This window comes from Plodia interpunctella, chromosome 30 (assembly GCF_027563975.2).
Source record: "Plodia interpunctella isolate USDA-ARS_2022_Savannah chromosome 30, ilPloInte3.2, whole genome shotgun sequence".
Taxonomy (NCBI): Eukaryota; Metazoa; Arthropoda; class Insecta; order Lepidoptera; family Pyralidae; genus Plodia; species Plodia interpunctella.
In genome coordinates, this window is record NC_071323.1 from 1,305,359 (window position 1) to 1,328,292 (window position 22,934).

General features: G+C 38.2%; 1 protein-coding gene across 2 annotated transcripts; it reads right to left on the reverse strand.

Annotated features, from left to right (window-relative positions):
- Positions 1-151: 151 nt before the first annotated feature.
- On the reverse strand, positions 152-17,460 carry LOC128682612 (uncharacterized protein). Of its 2 annotated transcripts, none has more exons than XM_053767432.2 (5): positions 17,341-17,460; positions 12,397-12,535; positions 6,704-6,805; positions 5,087-5,244; positions 152-4,154 (listed from the first exon to the last, which is right to left on the reverse strand). In XM_053767432.2, the coding sequence occupies exons 2-5, from the start codon at positions 12,503-12,505 to the stop codon at positions 4,092-4,094; spliced, it is 432 nt and encodes a 143-aa protein (XP_053623407.1). In that variant the 5' UTR covers positions 12,506-12,535; positions 17,341-17,460; the 3' UTR covers positions 152-4,091. The 2 variants fall into 2 exon arrangements, with proteins under 2 accessions (XP_053623407.1, XP_053623406.1); XM_053767431.2 differs by having other exon boundaries at positions 152-4,158.
- Positions 17,461-22,934: the final 5,474 nt, after the last annotated feature.

Sequence of the window (22,934 nt, forward strand, 5' to 3'; positions counted from 1 at the left end):
TTGAATAATAATTTCGCGGCAGATTTATCACATACCTCCATTTGTCTGAATTCTGTTAAAAATGTTAAAAAAATCAGAGTTGAATGAGCGCGTGAAAGCCAGTTAGCGAGTTGTAGATAATATTAATAGTAGTTCAGGATGTTATTTACCAAAAAAAAAAAAACACATGTAACTCTTTTATCTCATTCGTTTAATGTTTACCTTCATATCATATCATGGCACGCTTCTATCGCGCAGTGTCTGTTGCATCACTTACCAGACCCATTGGTGGTACTACTCACAGTTGGTGGGTGTCTGGTCATTAATTGTAGTATTTAATGGTAGTACTGGTAGTATTACTATTAAATAGTACTACCGACTAGTAATACTACTATAGTAATAGTAGTTCCATCTACTGACCTTATGTGGTGTCGGTAGTACTACCAACACTAATAAGGATCAGTAGTACCATCAGTAGTACCATCAGTAGTACCATCAGTAGTACCATTAGTAGTACAATCAGTAGTACTGGTCAATGGTACTACTGACACTACGGTTCTACCGCTTCGGTGTTCCCTGAGTAACGACATTGGGACGTTCAAGAAAATATATAATAGTATCGCATTCTCAAAAAGTCTCAAAAGGTGACCCGTATACGGTTGCAAAGACGTTAACGTATGCTGTCTGTCTCGTCAATGTAAAGTGAGTCTACGGCAGACGCTATAAAGCTCACTTTTCAATGAACCTCATCTTGCTTATTGGCAGCTGTGGGTTACAAGTGTGCTATGACCTGTAGATAATATTGAGGCGTGTTACACACAAAGTTGTGTATAACTTACACTCTGACATTATGGATTTTGGTGGCGCCACTTACGTTCTAAATGAGAATTTAATAGCTTAGATTATTAGTTCGCTTTTTTACCGCGCGCCGATATTTATTCTTGTCAGATTGTATTATGCCATTGTATCAAACGCATTGACATGTAGTCTTTTTGATTAAAACGTTATAGAAAATATCAAAATGGTTGCAGATATTCCAATACAAAAAGCTGTTGAATCGACTGATGTTATATTAGGTTATCGGCATTTTTTGCTTACTAGTAGCGCCCTCACGCGGATGTCAGAGAAATCATCATATAAGTTATGTGATTTTATAGTTGTATTGTTGTCATTGTCATTTATTTCTGACATTTATGTTGTGTGATGTTCTATAACAAAATATATTTGACCATCTTTGTATAATAGGCTATTCCTCTGATACTAGATATGTCATAATTATCAACAGAATACAAAAATTGTTTTAATCATACGACAATACTTGTAGGATTTTTAAATGGGTGACAAATAAAGAAGTCGGTTTCGATGTCGATAATTTTCTGTCTCTGTTTTGCAAATCATAGTTAAGCTAAATACTATTGTGATGTTACAATATTGATCTATATTCTTGTCTAATCGAACCCATAATTAAATTATTTTAAGATTCATCCAAAAATGAATGTTTACGGACCTATTTAGTGACTAAAATTGCTTCAATTAAAGCAATTATATTTTTTCGAAGGTTTAAGACAGTTCCTGCTCAGAGAATCACAATCGAATAGACTTGTGAAAATTTTTCAATTGAAAATACCGTTGAACCTTGATAAAAGTTGATGCGAACATCGATCTAAAAATCGGGCGCTTGTGTCAATTAAAACATATGTTTTTTATTTCCTTTTTTTTTACTGTACCGTGTTATTCTCAACCTGGAAGTTGGCAACATCGTTTTGTCGAACGTTGGAGCCAAGAAGAAATAATCAAGCGATTGTCAAAGAAAGCTTTAAGCTGAATTAAATGTATTAAAATTGGGCGGCCATTACCAAACACAATGTAACAATTTAGGTATGTACTGTTAGTTTGTTAATAAATTTGTTTATTTTAATGAAGGATTTTTTTATTTTATAACCACGCTGTGTTGTCGTTTAATTATGTTTTAAGAAATACGTTTTTATGCACAGTAGCGCCATCTACTTTATAAAGCGCCATTGACTTCCTACGGGAATACTTTCGGAAGAAAAGAAAATTGGCCCAGCCGTTGTTTGAGCGTTAAGAAGTAACAAACTTTCACCTTTATTGGTGGGCTCTTATTGGTTCCGACGGCTTCGCCCGCGTGAATTTCCTAAGTAGTAGGTTAATTCTGCAAAGCAGGAAAAAAAACAACTTCAACTATGATTTTATTCGATATATTTATGTACAAAAAAACACTAAAGCCACTTCTGATAAAATATCTTAGATTACGAACTATGGTAATATTTTATTGTAATCTGACGATAAACTAACTGCTAGATAAGCCTTCTACCTGAAGTTAACTTTACCTCTTACTATCAAGTCTTACTACCAGTAGAACTTCGCGTCCGGAGGGAGTAAGAGAGGAAAATGTTTAACCGTGTTTTTTATCCCTATCCAATGCCAATCAGATACTTTATCAGCAAGTGGTGAAACATGCTATAATAATGAGATCTTTGATTAAAATCTAGTCCTTACTTAAACTGGACGGAACGAGTTATTACATTTTCTTAATTCTAAAATAATTTTACAATAAAATCATAAGTAAATCACATTTTTTGTGTTCATTACAATAAAACAAACTACTCCCATCCTCAATAGGGTAGATGACGGTCAGAAAATTGTAAAAAGTATGTATGCTCTAGATAAAATAGGTATATTTAAGATCATTGTGATAATTCATACCAATGCCACTGGATCATTATACGAAGATTTAAGTTGGTTGCACAGATATCAAAACATTACAAATGTTCTTAAATCTGTGGTTGATTGTAAAGTTCATTTAAAAAGCCTGCATAAAATATATAAGCATACATATATGTGGCGTTCCAAGTTATTGAGTAAAGGCTGTATTTAAATAAGCAGTTAAATAAATAAATATATCAGGACAAATCACACAGATTGAGCTAGCCCCAAAGAAAGTTCGAGACTTGTGTTATGGGATACTAACTCAACGATACTATATTTTTACAACAAATACATATATAGATAAACATCCAAGACCCGGGCCAATCAGAAAAAGATAATTTTCCATCATGACCTGACCGAGGATGGAACCTGGAAGGTCGTCAAATAAAAAAAATGGTTGATCATAAGGAATAAAATGTATTAAAGAAAAAAAGGTAAAAGTTCACACAAAAATGAAATTGTTGGGAAACAGACATTGAAATTCTAAACTAATATCTAGAGCTCTAGAAAATTCATTCATTAATTCATTTATTCAGAAATTAGCCTTCACAGGCATATTCTGAATCAAATTATATTTACCAAAGCTACAAACTACTAGCAAATGCCAAAAGAAACTCATTCAAACAGTGTTGGTCCCTATCATGTCAGAAGGGCTTACCATATTTTAAATATAAATTTATGTATAATTTTTTGTCAGTAATATAACAATGTAAGTACACAATGAAGTACATGGTCAAAAGGTATACTGAAACATATTATGATCGTGATCGAGTGCTGATGAAAGGAAAAAAAAATATATATGTATAATTAACCAAACAAAAAAAAAAAACTTTTAATGAAAGATCGAGCTGAGCTGAGTTACTGAACATACAATTCAATTTTCTCACGTTGAGTACACGAATTAGAGACGTTTATTGTATGAAAACGTATCCCTTTGTATGTTAATATATGTTGCGTGGTAATAATTAAAATCGCAAAATGCCAATTTTCCAACTTTTTTTCACAAAATCTCAAATATCTCTGGAACTAAAATCTGCCTAGTGTTACCCTTTTGCTTGGAACGCCACATAGGTATATGTATACTGATCTAAATATATTATAAAGCAAAGTCCTCTGCCGCGTCTGGCTGTCTCTCAATCGCGATAAACTCAAAAACTACTGCACGGATTTTCATCAATAGACAGACATCCTGAGGAAGGTATACCTAGTTTGTATAATTTATTATGTTTTAAGCCGGGACGGACCGGTAGTACCATATAGATTTTAGTTGAAATGACAGGAGGTCCTAACACCTCAGTCGGTGGTAGAGGACGGTGTCGGCTGCACGGGCGGCGGCGCCTCCCTGGCGGCGAGCAGCGCGCGCAGCGCCAGCGCCTCCTGTCTCAGCGCGGACACGTGCGCGCGCAGCGACGCGTTCTCTTGTTCCAGCAGACACGCCCGCCAGGCTATCTGATATATAATCTATACTAATCTAGCAATTTTATTTCTATATATACAGTTACTGGTATTTATTAACGCGTAACCTTCCAAAGGCGCATAAGGTACATAAAGACTAACATCTTTTGTTCTACGACTTTTGTCTAAACGTAACACAAACAATTTTTTAGTTTTGTCGTTTCTATAAAACGTTAACTCTATGTTCGATTTCGCTACATAACGCTACTGTACTGTCTCGTGTTGCTTGGCTATTACATAGAGTTAACATGTGTAGAATCGCAAATTAGATTGTACCAATGACGAAAAGTAGTGGAATAAAAGTTGCTTATTTCGATGTACCCAAGTAGTCTTTAGGTGGTTTTGCGTTTGATAGGTAAGTAACCTTGTATAAGTCCCACTGGTGGGCATAACTTTCTCCATTCCTGTCTCTTGCCAAAGATTCGACAAAAATACATAAACATCCTGCCACTAATCCTAATAAATGAGAAAGTTTGTGAGGATGTCTGTATGTTTGTTGCTCTTTCTTGCGATATCTACTGAACGGATTGTTATGAAATTTGGTACACGGGTAGATTACAACCTGGAATAACACGTAGGATACTTATACTGAATAGTAGGATTTTTTATACTGAAATTGTCAATAATTGGATGGGTGACCGATGAATTATCTCGAACTCCGTTGCCGTTGTAAACCCGTTGGGCCCGGTTATATTGCCGGCAGTCGTTAAAATCCGCAATGGGCCGGCGTGGTGGATCGTGGCCCAAACTCCTTCCTATCCTTAAGGAAGGCCAGTGTCCTATCAGTGGGACGTTTAAACGGTTGTTGATGCAGTTTCGCCGTGTCCGGCGCCCGAAACAGCACGAAATCACGTGTCTCCGCAGTAAAAAGTCGAAAAAGTGGGTTATTTTCGTGATATTACACATTATTGAGGATAATTACCTGGTCCTCTCTTATTCTCCGCGCGTCTCTGGACTTCTTAGCAGCTTGGTTGTTGCGTCTGCGCCGCTCGAAATATTTCTCGTCTTTCAGTTCCTGAGGTATGGGTCGTTTCTCCCCGCGCCGACGTAGTTCGTTCTCGCAAATTGTACTGGTCAGGACTGCCGTAGACAAGAATTAGAAAGAAAGGTAAACGTTTATTTGAAATAGAAATAAATTTATTCATAACATACTAATATACATCACAGAAAGTGAACCAAATGTTAATATTACAAAGGTACATAAAATATGCTACAAAAGGGTACTCAGCTTATTTGTTGCAAGTTTATTTGTTGGACAAATTAAAAAGCCGCCGACTTTCAATATTCATTTCGCTACAACTTTTGAACGGCCGAACCGATTTTGATCAAACATATCTAAGAAACACCGCATAAAAATTGGTTATCAAATAACAAAAAGCTCATCCAAAACGGTTCATCCGTTGATGAGCTACGGTGTCACGTACATAGACAGACACACTTAGCGGTCAAACTTATAACACCCCTCTTTTTGCGTCGGGGGTTAAAAACAAATGTAAGAGAGATACATAGATACATAGAGAGAGAAAATTAAAGACGTTCGTTATCCAGCAATCAGTCATCTTGGAATCTAAATCTATATATAGGTATAATAAAACGGTGTACTATGTCTATATATAGACTATATTAAAAAAAAATATTATTTAATTATGGGGTGTCTAAACGGGACCAATAGAAGCTAAAACAATTTTTGAATTGGATTTTTGTCTATCTTTATATTTGTTCGCGCACCACGCAAAAACTACTGGACGGAATTTGATGCGGTTTTCACAGTTGCATAGCGGTTGGTCTAACTTAAACTCTGGTTTAGGTATCATCGCGACCCGTATGCTTAGATCCCGAGATATTCATAATAACAAGTTATGAGCACGAACGAAATAAATGCGAAACCGCGAGCAAAAGCTAGCACATAACATGGTGAGGACTAATTAAATACTATACGCGTGAATATAATTACTATAAACCAAAGTAAGTATAGTAGAAGCGGTGGTGGTGTAATGGTTAAGACGCCCGCCTGTGGATCGAAAGGTCCTAGGTTGTATACGTGCCACATGAGTTTGTATACAAGTTTGACTTATATATAGTAGTTTTCATCGACCACCACTTGCTTCCGGTGAAGGAAGACATCGTGAGGAAACCTGCACACTGGTTGATTATTAACTTGTGTGTGAAATGGAGAAGGCAATGGCAAACCACTCCATTAATAATGCCAAGAAAGTTGTTAGATAGATAAAACATTTATTTGTAAAGCAACAACACAATACACAACCAGATTAATAACACAAAATATAACGCTGTATTCACATAGCACAATTGAGCGAGTGTACTGTGTTGCAGCAATACAAAAAGGCCCATCTCAGTACACATATCACCCAGAGGGGCGATACACTGATTCTCAGATGAGACCTGTTGTTGTGTGTGTTTCATTCCACGTAATGACCTCGACCCTCAGCCATGAGGAATACGACTATGAAGAAGAAAGTAAGTATATCATGTTTTTAAATGAACAGGAAAGTATAAAAAATAGTACTAAATAACTCACTCGGGGTGTTTCTGGAAGCGACGTGTTGGCAATAGGGCTGCAGGTAAGCTGGCTGGGGGGTCGGCGGCAGGGCCGTGAGGAGGCCCATCACGTTATGAGGCCCTGAAAGGGAAATATTTATTTATATATATAGGTATACACAACAGGTTACAATCTAAAGCAACAGTAAAAAATAGACATAAATACATCCTGTTTTCATAGTCCTTATTGTTGAATTTAGTTGGAAATTAATCAAATATTCTAGGTTATATTCTAGCCGTGACCAAATTTTATAACAACTCGTCCAGTAGATTTTGCGTGAAAGAGTAACTTTAATATACAATCTTTCGCATTTACAATACTACCGGGCTTCGCTCCCGTGGGAATTTCGGGACAAAAAGTACCCATGTGTTATTCCAGATTATATTCTACCCGTGTACCAAATTTCATAACAATCCGTCCAGTAGATTTTTCGCGTGAAAAAGTTACAAACGTAAACAGGTACAATACACACATACATCCTCACAAACATTCGCATTAAGTACTTATAATATTAGTAGTATAAAATGTTTATATATTTTTTGTCGAATCTTTGTCACGAGTATCAATTGTCGGCGTGATTAATGTGTAGGTAAACCCCATACTAAATTACATCATTCTAGTACTAGTAATATTAGTTTTTGTTACGCGAACAGACGGCACATGGCGACACCCAAAAAACGCTAAGAACACCAAGGATAAAAATGCGTGGAGGAAAATGGGTGGGATATATCCCACTGCTGGGTAAAATCCTCTCCAAAGAAAAGAATAGTTGGCTGTAAGTATTTAAAATGAGTATATACTCATTTTAATGAAGAAAGAAGAAAAGCTTTTCTTCGGCACAAAAACGAATTATAAACAAACACATTACAAAAATGAAATGGTTGCCGAAAAGCTCAGCTTTATGTTGTGGCGTGAAGCACAGCGCTGAATTTCAGTTGGTTTTTAAAATTGAAATAAAAAAAAAACATAGGTAGGTATAGTAAAGTAAATTGCAAAAAAAAAATTAAATATACTCGTACACAGTATTTTTTTATAAATAGACATTATTTTATCTAGATGTTATCTAGATGTTCAGTCGATGGTACTGAACAACTTTTTGTATGAAAGCAACATTGAATTCGCGAAAAAAAAAAAAAAACAGCTGATCCAATTTTCCACAACCTAGGTATTTAATTTTGTATAGATTTTTTTATTTCGCGAAATCGGAGTTACTCCCATAAGTACTAAAATTTGTTCAAAATCATGGACTGAGTATGTAGACGAAATATGCTCTATCCAGTTAGATAAGTATTTAATTATATGATTTGAAAGTGGTGTCATTCATTTACTATAGATAATTAAATTTCTATTTTTTCTCAATGAAATTGAGAATTTTAAATTTTAATTATTATTTATTTTTTTTATGTTTTAAATTTAATCCAATTGGTGGTATTGATTGAATTTTACGACGAATCTAATCCGATAAACGACTGGCACACAAAAATCGAGTAAACAGTTTACCAGAATTGAACTGTTGATCTAACAGAAGGGTAGTTATGATATTGTAGTTAATATTACTTGAGTAAATATGGCGACCCTCGGTGGCGTATCGATTGGGAACACGTGTCCACAGGTGAAGTTTTATTCCCGGTGCATATTTAATGAGGGATGAGCTAAACGACACGCAGTAATTAACAAAAACTCACGTATTTTTACACGACTGCACAAAAAAAGGAGTGTTGTTTTCAGAGTCCATGTTTGTATGTCCTTTTTAATAATAAATGCGAAAGTTAGTTTGTATTGGTTATGTGTTAGTACCTACTCTTTCACGCAAAACCTACTGGACGGATTGTTGTGAAATTTATATCCAGGAATAACGCATAGGGTACTTTTTATCCCGAAATTCCGACGGGAGCGAAGCCCCGGAGCGTAGCAAATATATTATCTATTGTATACTAGCTTTTGCCCGCGACTGTGCCCGCGTTAATTTCGTGCGTCCGCTAATAACTTATTATCTCGGGTTATAAGCAACGTATCGCGATGAAACCTATACCAGATTTTTAGTTAGAGTATATTCTATCCTATATTCTACTACTACTATCTACATATATTTCTCCTATATAGAGCTGTGAAACCAGCGTCAAATTCCATTCAACAAAGCGGTGGTGGTGTAATGGTTAAGACGCCCGCCTGTGGATCGAAAGGTTCCAGGTTCGAATCCTACTCGTGCCACATGAGTTTGTATACCAATCTGATGGATCACCACTTGCTTCCGGTGAAGGAAAACATCGTGAGGAAACCTGCACACTAGTTGATTATTAACTTGTGTGTGAAATGGAGAAGGCAATGGCAAACCACTCCATTAATAATGCCAAGAAAGTTGTTGTGTGTATTTCATTTCACGTAATGATCACGACCCTCAGCCATGAGGGATACGACTATGAAGAGACTAACAAAAATACAAAAAAATTATAAAAAAATCAAAAAACAGACAAAAAATTATAAAAAGCATTGTTTTGGCTCCTATTATTCCCATAAACAACCCCCATAAAAATATTTTTCTTTAATATCTCATTTTAATATAGCATATTTAAGGTATTTTTTTTCTGCTGACGACGTCGAACCGACTAAGTTCGAAAATTTAAAGAGCACGTATTTTAAGTTCGTACGTCTATCACCCACTTTGCGAACCCCTTACAAGCGAACCCTGGGCTCTGACGCTCAACGGCTGAGGAAGAAACCGGAAAACACTCAGATGAGATACAGTATTATAGCTACGTTATTGCTTTCAACATAACCACCTGCCTGACACAGCGATTAACCCTTTTAGACATGAAAATAGTATTTCCCAGTACACGATCGCGCCAGGGGTTAGGACCTCTGCCGGTATAATTGAGAACTAATGAGCCGGGGTGGCGGTAACCTGTAATTGTACTTAATTTGGTCGACACTACCACTAACCCCTACTACGAAACGACATAGCTAACATACACATATGACATAACAATTGCTTTCATGTTGATTTTTAAGAAAATTACCTTATTATAACTTTATTTACGTACGACTAGATGTAAAATTGAAGCAATTATTTTTAATGTTTTTTTTTTTTTATATCATGACGTTTGATTCTTTGTGTGATTCAGAAAGCATAACAGCTCATAATGCCAACTTCTTAAATGCCAACCGCTCGCATATTGATTACTTATCATATTGCCAACTTCTCGAAATACCAACTGCGCGAAATGACTATTGCTCAGAATGCCAACTTCCTGAAACGCCAACTTCTCGAAGGCCATCATAATTTTGTCCGATAGCCCTTGCAAATCGCATTTCGGTAGGTAGCTTGTGGCGTTTTCTTTTAGAAGCCATGACACAGGACAACTTGAGTGTGTCTAGAGAGATTCTTTATAATTGTTAGGTTACGTTTGGTCATACCCATGGAATTAGTACTCTAAACCCATAGTTATACGTAAATAATTTCGAGGTCAAGGGCCAAAGTTTGCAGATAAAACAACACAACAAATGTCTCTGAACAACACAACAACACCGCAGTGAGCACTGGACCTCAGTTGTAAAAAAATCTTTTACATTAAAAAAATATTTTTACAGGCGAGCTGTTGCCGCCCATCTAACCGTTTGCCTTTCATTCTATAATGGATAAACTTCCTTTTGCCTTCTTTTAAATTTTGAAATAAGAACAGTAGTAGGGACGGGCGCGACGCGCGTGGCCGGCACCATAGACAATCACAGGTGCTGCTTCACACGCCGCGTAACCGCGCGCTATGACGGCTAATGACGCGGGCTGTGTATCGACCCTTTGACCGATGATGAGGTGGGTATTTAAAAAATAAACGCAGGTGTTTATTGTTTGTTTGTATTTTTGAGATCCGTGTTTCAAACAAAAATAAATAAACTATTTTTTTTTGTTTAGTTCATCCTTATGGAAAGGCAAAGGGATCTAAATCGCTTTATAGTTTTACTTACTGCAGTATTTGTAAAGAATTCTGTAATTGGCCATTCTTATTCTGTAAATTTCTTATTCTGCAGAATTATTGAATAAAATAGAAAAAAGTAAATGAAAAAGTGTTTGTTTATTTTGACTGTATGTACCTAAGTACATACGGTCAAAATACATACAAAACCACAGCTTGGTGTATTCCGTTATATTGGTTGAAAAGAATATCAAAGAAAAGTTTATACAAATCAAACAGAAAGAAAGAAAAATAGTTTATTTGGTACACAATGACAATTAAAACTATGTTGACAATACAATCCGGAGTTAAAACATGCACCACTCAGCATGTGTCGTGGCTGGGCCATGACGCTGGTTTTCTGCGGGTACCATACTTGAAAACTAAATTTAAAACTTATAACTACGTAACCAGATTGTGGCACTAGGAAACACTTATGTTAAACTTTTAAAACTAAACATTATACTTCATCAAGCTGTACATAAATACTTTCCGCTAAAGGATCATTTCGTGGATGGATTAGATATCTAATCTAACTGGATATGAAATCTATAAGTTACTGTAAAAGCCCGTATATAGGTAAATCTTAGGTTGTTTCATAAAATCTTAGCATTTACCGGCATGGGTTGGTACATGTAAGGATTTACAAAAAAAAATACGATTTTTTTCGGGCGTTTGCCATTAGAATTTAGTATATGCTAGGTTTTGCCACTGACGGCTGGTAAATGTTGGTTTTTGGAATAAAACAATGAGTAATTCTTTTTAATAATTTATTCTAATATTATTCAGTCAAAACCTTACATATTTTTATGTAAGTAGGTATCATAATTATGAGAGTAATTACTTAACTAAGTAATTAGTCAAATCCTTACCTATTTTAAATTATTTTAATGTGGTAAGCAGGTATATTCATTTATAAATGTTTTTAACTTTTAAAGGTAGGTAATATATTTTAAACGTAAGTATATTAGGACTTACCTTACGCCGAATACGATATGACATATTTTTTTCAACATTTACCGTGCGTCTGATGTAAATCCTAAGATTTACCAAGTGAATGGCGATAAAAGTTAAGAGTTGGTAAATCTTAGGTTTTACTGGAATATCATAAGATTTACCGTAGTTCGTGCTTTTACAGTAACATATACATTTAAATTCATCCTTAAATTCTACTAACAGTTATTTTTCTTTGGCAAATCTAAACGCTCTATGGAGTGCTAAACTAAAGAGCCACTTCGATGGCTTCATGGGAAGCTGCCATCAAGTCAGACACATTCGAGACAGGCGAGGAGATGAGCCATCGATTGTGGGGAGGAGCCACAATCGCACATGTTCTGAGACTGGTCAGGCATACCCCGCCTAGCCATATTGTCTTTGCTTAAATGTAACTAGTACTTTAACTACTATTAATATATAGCTAGAAGGTACTATAAAATTACTACTAAGTAGTTTTATATTTAAAAGTTTTAATTTAGTTTCACTTGTCCCGTTGTCTGTCTGTAATCAAATCTTGCAAGTTAGATTTCTCCCACTTCCAGTTGAAATTTCCCACGCCGCTTCAGTTTATATGACAATGCATTATTATGATAAGCATGACCTGATGGTGCAGGATTGGCTCCCAACGAGGAAGCTCCTCAACTGTTTTTGTTTTCGTACTTGGTAGGAAATAGCCTATTTTATAGTAGGCCCGATTGACGGACCTATTTTTTAAAACTTGCTTACCAGGTGGAGTCAGGAGATGGTTGTAAGTGTTCAGCAGACGCAGTGCGGCGAGGGCGCCACTGTGCTGCGCTGGACACGCGTCCAGCTCGTACAGGGACGTGCCTTCCATTAGGCATTCGTTGATCACCTTCTACGGCACCTAAATGCATAGATTTATGGTTATGGCTTTATGGAAAACAACGTGGACGTAACGCAACTTAAGGTTAAGGCGCTACATAACTGCACACTAGCGCCACCAACACAGAATTATCAATTTCTTTAATTTATTAGCGAAAAATATGTTAAGATAAAGAATTTCTGTAGAATCTCTCATAGTTTTCTATATTACAATATGGTCACAGTTGATTAAACGGATTTTGGTGGCCACCGTTTCAGATTTCGTCAACTACTTTCGTGATTAGATAAATTGTGTAATGGAACTGGGAGGAAGACAGCCGATTAGAAGTGGCGATTACCCCCTAAATACAAACTAACAAACACTTCCTTTTTAATTTTAAATAAAAAAAATAAATAAAATAAAAAACATTTTATAGCATAATTTTACGTTAGTTTTGCACACATTGTAATTAATAATCGCATTAAACGCAATCTATTAAGAATACTTAGATGATACTCCAGATACTGTTCAATGAAGAGAGGAGCCTCCTGAGACAGGCATTCTTTGATATCTTAAAACTCCAACAACGAGTTAAGATCATAACTGATCTGTTACAGAAAATAAATATATTTTTTTTTTATTTTATTTCTTTTTGTATTTTGATTGTTTATAAATTAGCATTCACCCGCGGCTCAGTCCGCGTGCATTTCCCATGTGAGCAGTTATTTTTCTGGGATGAAAGGTAATAATATATTTTACTTTCTGCATACTTCAAACTATATGTATGCTGAATTTAAAAAAGATTGGTTGAGTAGATGGAACGTGAAGAGCTTGTTAACGAACAAACTTATTTTTGCATTTGTTATACCGGCTACCTACGCTCGGGTAAAAATAAAAAGTAGAAAAATTTCAGCTTGGTTTGTTGTGTTAAAAAATGTTAAGTAAGTATACTTAAGAGAAAAGAGAATATTGTTATAAGTTTTGTGTACAAAATAAGAAACCCAATTGTTCCCAAATTACTTTCCCTGTGCTTAGATTAAGAACAAAATAAAAATCAGTAGGCAGAAATAAGGAATAGGCGAGCATCCCACTCGTAAAATATTAAAAGGAGACTGAGTGAAAGGAAAATATGATGCGTGAAAGTGCGAGAGGAATAGAAGCCAGAACTTGAATGACTGAGAAGCGCGGAATAGGCACCGCGGAATAGTAATGGTACTAAAAAAAATGAGGGCCTTTGCCCAGCAGTGGGACACTTAAACAGGCTATTAAAAAAAATGTAGATTAGAGTATGATTACTATTAGTCAAATTCACACAAACCATTACATTTAAGGGCTAGTGAATATACATTTTGCGAGGTTAGCGTTCCTCGCGAGCAATAGCGACGAAAGCACATTTTCGGGGCGTTCATAGCTTTTAAAAATATTGCATCAGGCATGCAAAGGGAAATCTGTCGAAACTCTTACTTATTTTACTTGTTGTATGTATGTATGTACATGTACAAACAAAGATTTTGCAATAAATGTTTTTGACTTGTAATATAATAAATCTTCGTGGCGCGAGGCCCTTGAACCGCGACGCCGCTGTGAGCTGTGGTGTATATCTAGGCCTGTCAATTCAAAAAAGGCATATCCGGGATTTTCCAGCTCAGCATCCGGCGCTTTGGTATATTACGCGGGACACAAACAACACATACAAAATTATAGCAAAAAATACTATACATTTTTAAATCGTAATATAATAGAAAAAAACTCAATACAAATGTATGTACTTCGGTGTTCGTTCATTCAAGCTGTACAGCTTGAATGAACGCTCCTCAAGCGAAATACAAAATGCGTAGGTGATTATTAAATATGAATAAATATATTAGGACAAATCACACAGATTGAGCTAGCCCCAAAGTAAGTTCGAGACTTGTGTTATGGGATACTAACTCAACGATACTATATTTTAAAACACATATATAGATAAACCAAAACCCAAGACCCGGGCCAATCAGAAAAAGATCAATTTCCATCATGACTCGACCGGGGATCGAACCCGGGGCCTCTCGGTTCAGATGCAAGCACTTTACCACTGCGCCACCTCGGTTAAAAGAATAATATTAATTGTCACTGATTTCCGGGATATAAGGCGTCCCGTAAGGGGTCATGACGGGACGGCCCCAATATTGACCCAGAAGCGGGACGTCCTGGAAGCCGACACGGTTGATAAACCTACCTAACCTACATCGCCGTACGCCGCCGCGTCTTATAATCATACATCTAATCAGCGCGCGGCCGTGTTGCTGAATTTTCGTATTTCTGATTCAATAAGACGCTACGCCGCTTCAGGTCAGGATTTGTAGAGATGCTACAACTCGCTACATGATGCTACGACAGTCTACGGATTGCTACGACATACGCTACGAGCGAGTTAACTGCTTCGAATTCGGGTATGAATGATGCGATGTGTATTGTAGGTTGCTAACTATATACGTATCCGTATAGTCAACAGCACATCAAGTTACACTGCAGGTTCATGCAGGATAGCTTGATGTGCTTTTACCGCACCATAGTGTCCTCTATAGTGCGGTAAAAACGGCGAGTTTGCAATGAATTTGGGTAGGTTGACGTGCTGTTGATTGTACACATAAATAATTGCTATTATCTAGCATTCGTTACGAAAATTCCGCTTTTTTTCTTACAATGGTAAAAAATTATACAATGCCTGTGGGCTGTTGTGAACAAAAAAACGCGCATGCGGGTTGAATGAATAAAAAGCTATTGTATTTTGTGGTGTTAAACGAAACAGGAATTTATTTTTTGGCTTAGTTTATCCATATAGAAATGCAAAGGAAGCTAAGCACATACAGCCATCACGACATAGAAAAAATGAAGTCACAGCGACAATTCTAACACTTCTTTAAATATTGAAAAAAAAACTAGCGGTTCCCGCGTTTTCGTCCGCGTTAATTTCCCACGGGAACAGTTACTATTTTTCCGGGATGTACCTAAGGTACCCTATGTCCTTCTCCATACTTTAATCTAGCTATAATAGGTATGCAAAATTTCAAGAAGATTGGTTGAGTAGATAGAGCGTGAAGGTAACAAACAAACAAACTTACTTTCGTATTTATAATTAGTTAGTTTTAGGACCATATTACCCACGTTGGTTGGGATACCAACTACAAGAGTTACTATTATTAAATAAACTTGATAAGATGTTATTTACACCAATATAAATTAAAATAGACTTTTTTAGGAAATAACTTACGCGTTATTAAATGTTTTATATAAGAATTTATATGTTTAAAATGATATATGATTTCTTTTCAATGAATAACTGTGAAGATTGTTACTTACATGTTAAGTAAGAAAAAATGGATTTTACGCACAGATATTAGTAATGTTCTTATATACTGACTGTAAGCTGTTATTGTGAATTGCGAAATATTACAATACATTAATAGTCATATCTTTTGATAACGTTGACTTGTAATTTTGATTTTGTTTCCCAACTAAAAGGTACCGTAGATTTTTATATATTATAAAAAGAAATCCTTCTGTTTGTATGAACGCGACAATACTAGACGGATTTTTGTAAGTTTTTCACAAATAGCGTGATTTCTGAGCAATCTTTAAGCATTTCTTCTCAGCAGTGGTCGTTCCGAAAGTTTGTAGCTTTGGACCTAATTTCCGAATTGATTTTGGAAGGTATTATGGTTTAACCCGAGCGAAGGCGGGACGGGCCGTTAGTTTGATTCAAATTTGATTACTATACCTAATATTTCTGAGAAAAAAGGGTGACAGTCGGATAACGAATCAGGGTTCTGTTTTTAACTTAAGAAGTCCGGATCCCTAAAAATTACGTGTATGTTTGATCACAGATCTTTCTTTATGTAGATAAAGACCAATCTAGTTAATAATGATTATGGTACTGATTATGAAGGTAAAAAAAAAGTTCGTGCCATTTTACAAAATGGCCGACGGGGCAGTGACTGCGCTATGTGACCTCCTATGGCAATGCTGCTAGCATTTTGGGTACGTAGCTGTAAGATACGTAGCCTATGATGGGCTGTACCTACATTTTTTTGTTCAATTTAGTTTAATTTCAAGTTTTTTTTTTTATATAGTTTTAATTCAATATCTTTAAATCCGGATGAACAAAACTTTGGAGGATTCGGAATACATTACTGATTTTTCATTGAGGTCAATAAAAGCACAAATACAAATTACGCAATGTATCATACATTCGCGTCGGCAAGACATTGTTTTTTTTTTTAATTGCCATAGAGGTAGAGTGGTATTATATAGACTTTTAAAGGTACATAGAGTTAGTAAATAAGGAATAGGTAAAAATTTTTGAATTCGGTAGGTACCCACCTAAATTAATTTAAAACATAATACATTGTACTCCTAAACCTTCCTCAGGAAACACACTATCTATATATTGATGAAAAGCGCATGAAAATCTGCAAAAAAAAAAATGCAAATTTTGAGTCGCGAAAGATTTTATGATGTACGGATGTGGTGTGTCGCTCCGCCCTAGAATAGGACCATTCCATTCCTTCCTGATATGTCATCACTAAGGGACACAGCCTAGTCAGCTGATAGGCAAACAACAGCATTCCCAAAGAGAGTTAACGTCTAGAAGTTGGCTGGTTGTAAACTAGAATCACAGTCGAATCTTTCATATTTTAACATTATTTTGTACGTTGACCCGGGGTACAGCCACGAAAGAAACCAGAACATGAGGATATGGGACAAAAAATTCATGATTAATTAATTTATCGTATTGGAGTATTATTGGGTCCAAAATCAAGCTAGAATTTAAACAATGATGTTCTTTTTGATCATTTCAAAATTACCTTTTCAACCCGACCGGTTAGGTTATGATTTGCGCGCGTAACTGTTTTTTTTTATAGCACAGGCCGTTAACAGAAACATCGAAAAAAAAGCACTTGAATTTCGAACAAACTCGTTCGCGCCAACTCACTCAACTACGGTATTACGAGAACCTTGGTTTATGGTGTGACTTAGGTAATTTTTCACGGCTCGCCCTGATTGGCTAATCGTGTAATTGTTAGGTAATTCTTCGCCACCTGATTGGCCGTAGCGGGATGCCACGCCCAACGTCCCTGTAATGTAGTTTCGACTTATGACATAGTGTGTAACAATGCAGAGGGAAAGTGTGGAAATCGTATAATAAAGGTACAAATTTTGGTAACTTTGGCATGGATGGAGAAAACCATAGTAAAACTAAATTAGCACTTTTGTAGATTGTTATGTTCACTAGGTCGCGGTATTTGTAAAGGCGTTCTTAGGCGATATGAATAAAATCTGACAAGTTTTATATAAAACTCTTCCGTTACTGAGTGACCGACTGACAGACAACGCACAGCCGAAACTACTGGACGTAGAAAGCTGAAATTTGGTGTATAGTTTCCTAGGACATTGCAGGGGAGCACTAAGAAGGGATTTCCTGACATTCCCACGGGAAACGGATTTTCACTCACTTAAGAAGTTCTGGGCAAAAGCTAGTATTTGATGAGAAAGAATAGCAATCTAGATGAGACAAGTCTGATTTTTAATAGTACCGAACTGAAAACTAATTATTTTCCATTTTGTTCTAGCAACTCAATTTATAACAAACTAGATGTTACCCGGGGCTTCGCTCCCGTAGGAATTTTGACATAAAATATAGCCTATACCTTTCTAATGGTGAAAGAATTTTGGAATTCGGTTCGGTAGTTTCGGAGATTACCCGCCTCAAACATACAAACTCACAAAGTCACAAACTCAACGCTTACCTCTTTATAATAATAGTTAGATATAACAAATAATAATTTTCAATTGATAATTAAAAACCGATAAATTCAAGTGACATTTACTTGTTGTGTTTGATTAAAATAGCTTTAGGCATTTAATGTTTTACCCAGTCATATAGCCATTTCAGTTAATAATTTAGAAATAATCTGCAATATATTATTTTCTATGTCGGAAGTACGAAATACAAGTTATTAATTGGCGGCAAATAAAAACCGAGTTTGGAACTATTACAAATCCTATACTGGCAACACTGCCTCTAAATGTTTAATGAAGTGTCATTGACAAGCTCTAGCTACGCGAAGGGTTCTGTATTTATGGTGTCGACTCTTGAATCACAGGGAAATATTAATTTTAGGGGTGATTTGGTGTGTATTACTTACTCGATTGTGTTGATATAGCTTTTCTTTTGAGTTGTGTTAGCTATTTAAGAGTTATATTCTGATTCAGAGTTATGTTTTAGTTATGTTAGCTATTTTCGAGTTATATTAGAGTTGTGTTAGGTTTTTTTTTTTACTAAGCGGCCGCCAAGGAAGCGGCCAGGGAGGAGCTGCTGGCTACGCTGGATCGCGATCCGTGGGGACTTTGACGCAGAGCTTGGAGCCGCAGATCCTCGGCGAGGTAGTTGCCGCTCTGTTCCCGCAGGGAGCGGCATTCCAGCCCTCCAGCAGCCCTCCACCATTGGATGTGGGGCTTGAGGACCGGGAGGAAATCCCTGAGATTACTCGGGACGAGTTTGGCGCGGCCGTGCTCAGGCTACGCGCCAAGAATACCGCCCCGGGTCCAGATGGTATTCCAGGTCGAGCGTTGGTCCTCGTTCTAGACGTCCTGGGGGAGCGACTGCGGGGGTTGTTTAACGCCTGTTTCGGGCAGGGCGTGGAAAGCGGGACGTTTGGTCCTGCTACGGAAGGAGGGACGACCGGCGGATTCCCCGTCTGGCTTTCGTCCATTCGTCGTGCTCGACGAGGCAGGCAAATTACTGGATAGAGTCACTGCTGACCGCCTCGTCGAGCACCTGGAGAGAGTAGGTCCTGACCTCGCGGATTGCCAGTACGGGTTCCGCCGGAAGAAGACAATCGTCCACGCCGTTCTGAGGGTGAAGTCCATGGCGCAGGATGCGGTCTCCCAGGGTGAGGTGGTCGTGATGGTGTCCCTATGAATAGGAGGATAGTATTCCCTGCTCGAGATGGTTGGAAGGAGAGCACAATGACGCGCGGTGTTTCGCAGGGTTCTGTCTTAGGACCGCTCCTGTGGAACATCGGATACGACTGGGTGCTGCGGGCCGTAAATCCATCAGGTGTGGAGTTGGTGTGTTATGCCGACGACACCCTGGTCGCGGCCCGTGGAGCCACATATCGAGAGGCGTCATTGGTCGCTACTGCGGGAGTAGCGCAAGTGGTGCGCCGAATCCGCCGGCTTGGTCTGGAGGTGGCCCTTCAAAAATCCGAGGCGTTCCGTGCGATCCATGGCCCTCTATGGTGCTCCCATCTGGGCAGAGGCCCTGAGTAACCAAAATATCGCTCTTCTGCGACGTCCGCAGAGAATGATGGCAATCAGGGCCTCCAGAGGTACGATACGATCTCCTGTGAGGCAGCGTGCACGCTTGCCGGTAGTATTCCTTGGGACTTAGAAGCCAGGACCCTCGCGTCTCTGTTCAAATGGCGTGAGGAGGCACTAGCCCGGGGCCACCGGCCAGCACCTAGGGAGATTGCAGGTCGCCGCAACACAGGCCACAGGCTGGAGCAGCCCTCTGCTGGGCGTAGAACCGTCGAGGCTATCCGTCCAGTTTTGGCCTTTGGTTGGCGAAGCAGCACGGTTCGCTTTCGTACCGCTTGACGCAGATACTTTCAGGGCATGGTTGCTTCGGGGGGTATCTGTGTCGAATAGCGGGGCGTGAGCCGTCTGCTATCTGCCACCATTGTGACGGATGCGAGGACGATGACGCCCAGCACACACTGGAGGTCTGCCCAGCCTGGGCAGAAGACCGCGCGGAGCTGCGCGTGGTAGTGGGGGACGACCTCTCCCTGCCGGCTGTCGTGAGACAGATGGCCGACAGCGAGACGTCGTGGACAGCGGTGCAGGCCTTTGCGGAGTGCGTCATGCTCCGCAAAGAGGCGGCGGAAAGAGAGCGCGAGGACACCTCTGACCTCGCCATCCGCCGCCGGCGCCCAGGGCGCAGAAGGCGGGCGACCGAAGCGGGATTTTCCGTCGCTCGGCTTAACGGCCCTAGGGTAGAAGGCGCGTCTGTGTCAAGCGTGCCTTCCCCAAACGGAAGAGAGGAGGCCGTCGGGCTATCCCGTTGGCCGCTCCGCCCCTCTCGTTGGAGAGGGTCCCGTGAGCGTGCTATGCCGAGGCCGCCGAGGTAGCGGCCGCCGCGCCGGTGCTGTGGAGCGAGATTAGCACATGGTCCCGGCACAAATGCGGTAGGCGTTGACACCGTGTGGTTTTAGTGGGGTCCCACACACCTGTCCGGCTTCCCGTGGCCGGATGGACGGGACGAGCGTCTTTCCACACGAAAAAAAAATGTATTTTTACTAAATTACTAATTCGAATTTCGAAACAGCCAACTTAACACAAATAACTTTGAAATAGCTAACACAACTATGATCTTCGCCGTAAGTTCTAGAGAAATAAATAACTAGCACAACATTAACATGACTAAAATAGCTAACAACTTTAATATAACTCGTAAATTGCTAACATAACTAGGAAATAGCTATTGCAACATTAATAATTCTGAAATAGCTAACACAACTGTGACATAACTCGAAAATAGATGAATACAACTGTGACTACTTTCGTAATAGCAATTATAACATTATGTATAGGCTTATTTGTTAAGCTTGCAAATTTGTTAAGCTTGTTGTGTGTCTCATAACAGCATCAAGCGAAGCGAACAAAAAGTGAAAGTTACATGAGCCAGAAAGCAAAAATCCTGGCGAAGTAGCGTACGACCCTCGCTGTGAAGAAGGCGGCCGCCGCTGCTGCTGCCAAAATGACGGTTTCCTAAAGATAGGTATATACAGTATCAGGAGCGTCTTTCCCCTACAGTGTACGTGTACCCGGGCACTTGTTATTAGGGGGCGCCGAAGCCGCTCGCATCCGTTTTTTTTATGGCGACCGTCACATTTTGACACAAGACCAAATATTGATCGCGCACGGGTGCTACGTGAGCAAGAGCCGGCGCCTGCATCACGACTTTGTCTCTTACGGGGTCGACAGAGCCGAGATTCTATTTATAGTGATAAGTTTCTTTCTAGCACATATAAGTCTGTGGTTTCTAGACGTACTCCTAATATTATGGCACGTCACTGTGTCCACACCTTTTTTTCTTGAAGCTTCCGGTGAAGGAAAACATCGTGAGGAAACCTGCACACTATTGGACATGGGACGGTTTAAGTTCATTAGTGTGTATGCGACTAGTTTGCCACATTTAAGTCGTGTCAGATGCGATTAGGCGAGCGTGATAAGCAGTTATCTTTCCAAGTGAATTCACACATGACCGAAATATAATATTTAAGCGAAAAAAAAAAACAACATTCATTAATTGTATATAACATTTTTATATATTATACATATATTTGCTTAAGCTTGCTAACCACAATACAATTCAATGTTTGACATATAAAGGTTTACGTCCAGTGTTTATCCAGTTTCTGACCAAAAATTCGGGCGAAAACCCAAAGGAAATACACTAATATTATAATATAATTAATACATTTAGTACCGAATTGTTTTAATGATTACATAATTGCTTTTAAGACATTACTATGTAGTTCGTTTCTCACTGGACGGAGAAAGTAGAGTGACGACGAATCGAATGGTCATTTATTTTGTACTAGCTGCGCCCCGGGGCTTCGCTCCCATGGGAGTTTCGGGGAAAAAGTACCCTATTAGTTATTCCAGGTTATAATTCTACCCGTGTACCAAGTTTCATAACAATCGGTCCAGTAGATTTTGCGTGAAACAGTAACAAACATACACATACAATTTCGCAAACTTTCGCATTTATAATATTTGTAGGATTTTAGTCAATAAGTTGAAAACATTGATATAGATTATATTTTACTTAGTATTTTCACGTTGTTCAGTGGAACTATGAGCGAAACTCAGCTAATATAGGACGTAAACCCATTCTACTCGCGCTAGAGTAGTACTAAAGCTAACATTTGGACGTTACAACACTATTACATACACTATTTTCGAAGAAGTATTGTCTATGACTGTGAATTAGGCACCAAGTTCTTTTTTTCTTAACAATATAGATTTAACCTCTTATTCATAAAAACGTTATAGCAATTTTAAGCTAAGAATAAACAAATATATATTTTGTCACTATCCAACATTACAATGGTCACTAGATGGCGGTAGTCGTAAAAATCACGTCAGATTACTTTAGGCGACTGGTATAAAATTGACTCCATCTTTAGTAATAAGACACTCGAAGAAGACTATAATGACATTGACAGAACGAGACAAAAGTTTTGTCTCCTTTTCTAGCGCTTTTTCATAAAAAAGTATGTTTTTTATACAGGGTTCTCATAACCTTTCAAGGGCGCGTAAGGTACATAGACACTTAACATCTTTTGTTCTACGACTTTGTCTAAACGTAATAAATACAAAAATATTCATTTTT

Excerpts from the sequence above, each read along its gene's own strand:
- LOC128682612 (XM_053767431.2), bottom strand. The coding sequence starts at position 12,505 with ATGGAAGGCACGTCCCTGTACGAGCTGGACGCGTGTCCAGCGCAGCAC. Across the intron at positions 6,806-12,396 it reads CCATCTCCTGACTCCACCTG|GGCCTCATAACGTGATGGGC; the intron begins GTAAGCAAGTTT and ends TTTCCCTTTCAG. Across the intron at positions 5,245-6,703 it reads CGCTTCCAGAAACACCCCGA|TCCTGACCAGTACAATTTGC; the intron begins GTGAGTTATTTA and ends TGTCTACGGCAG.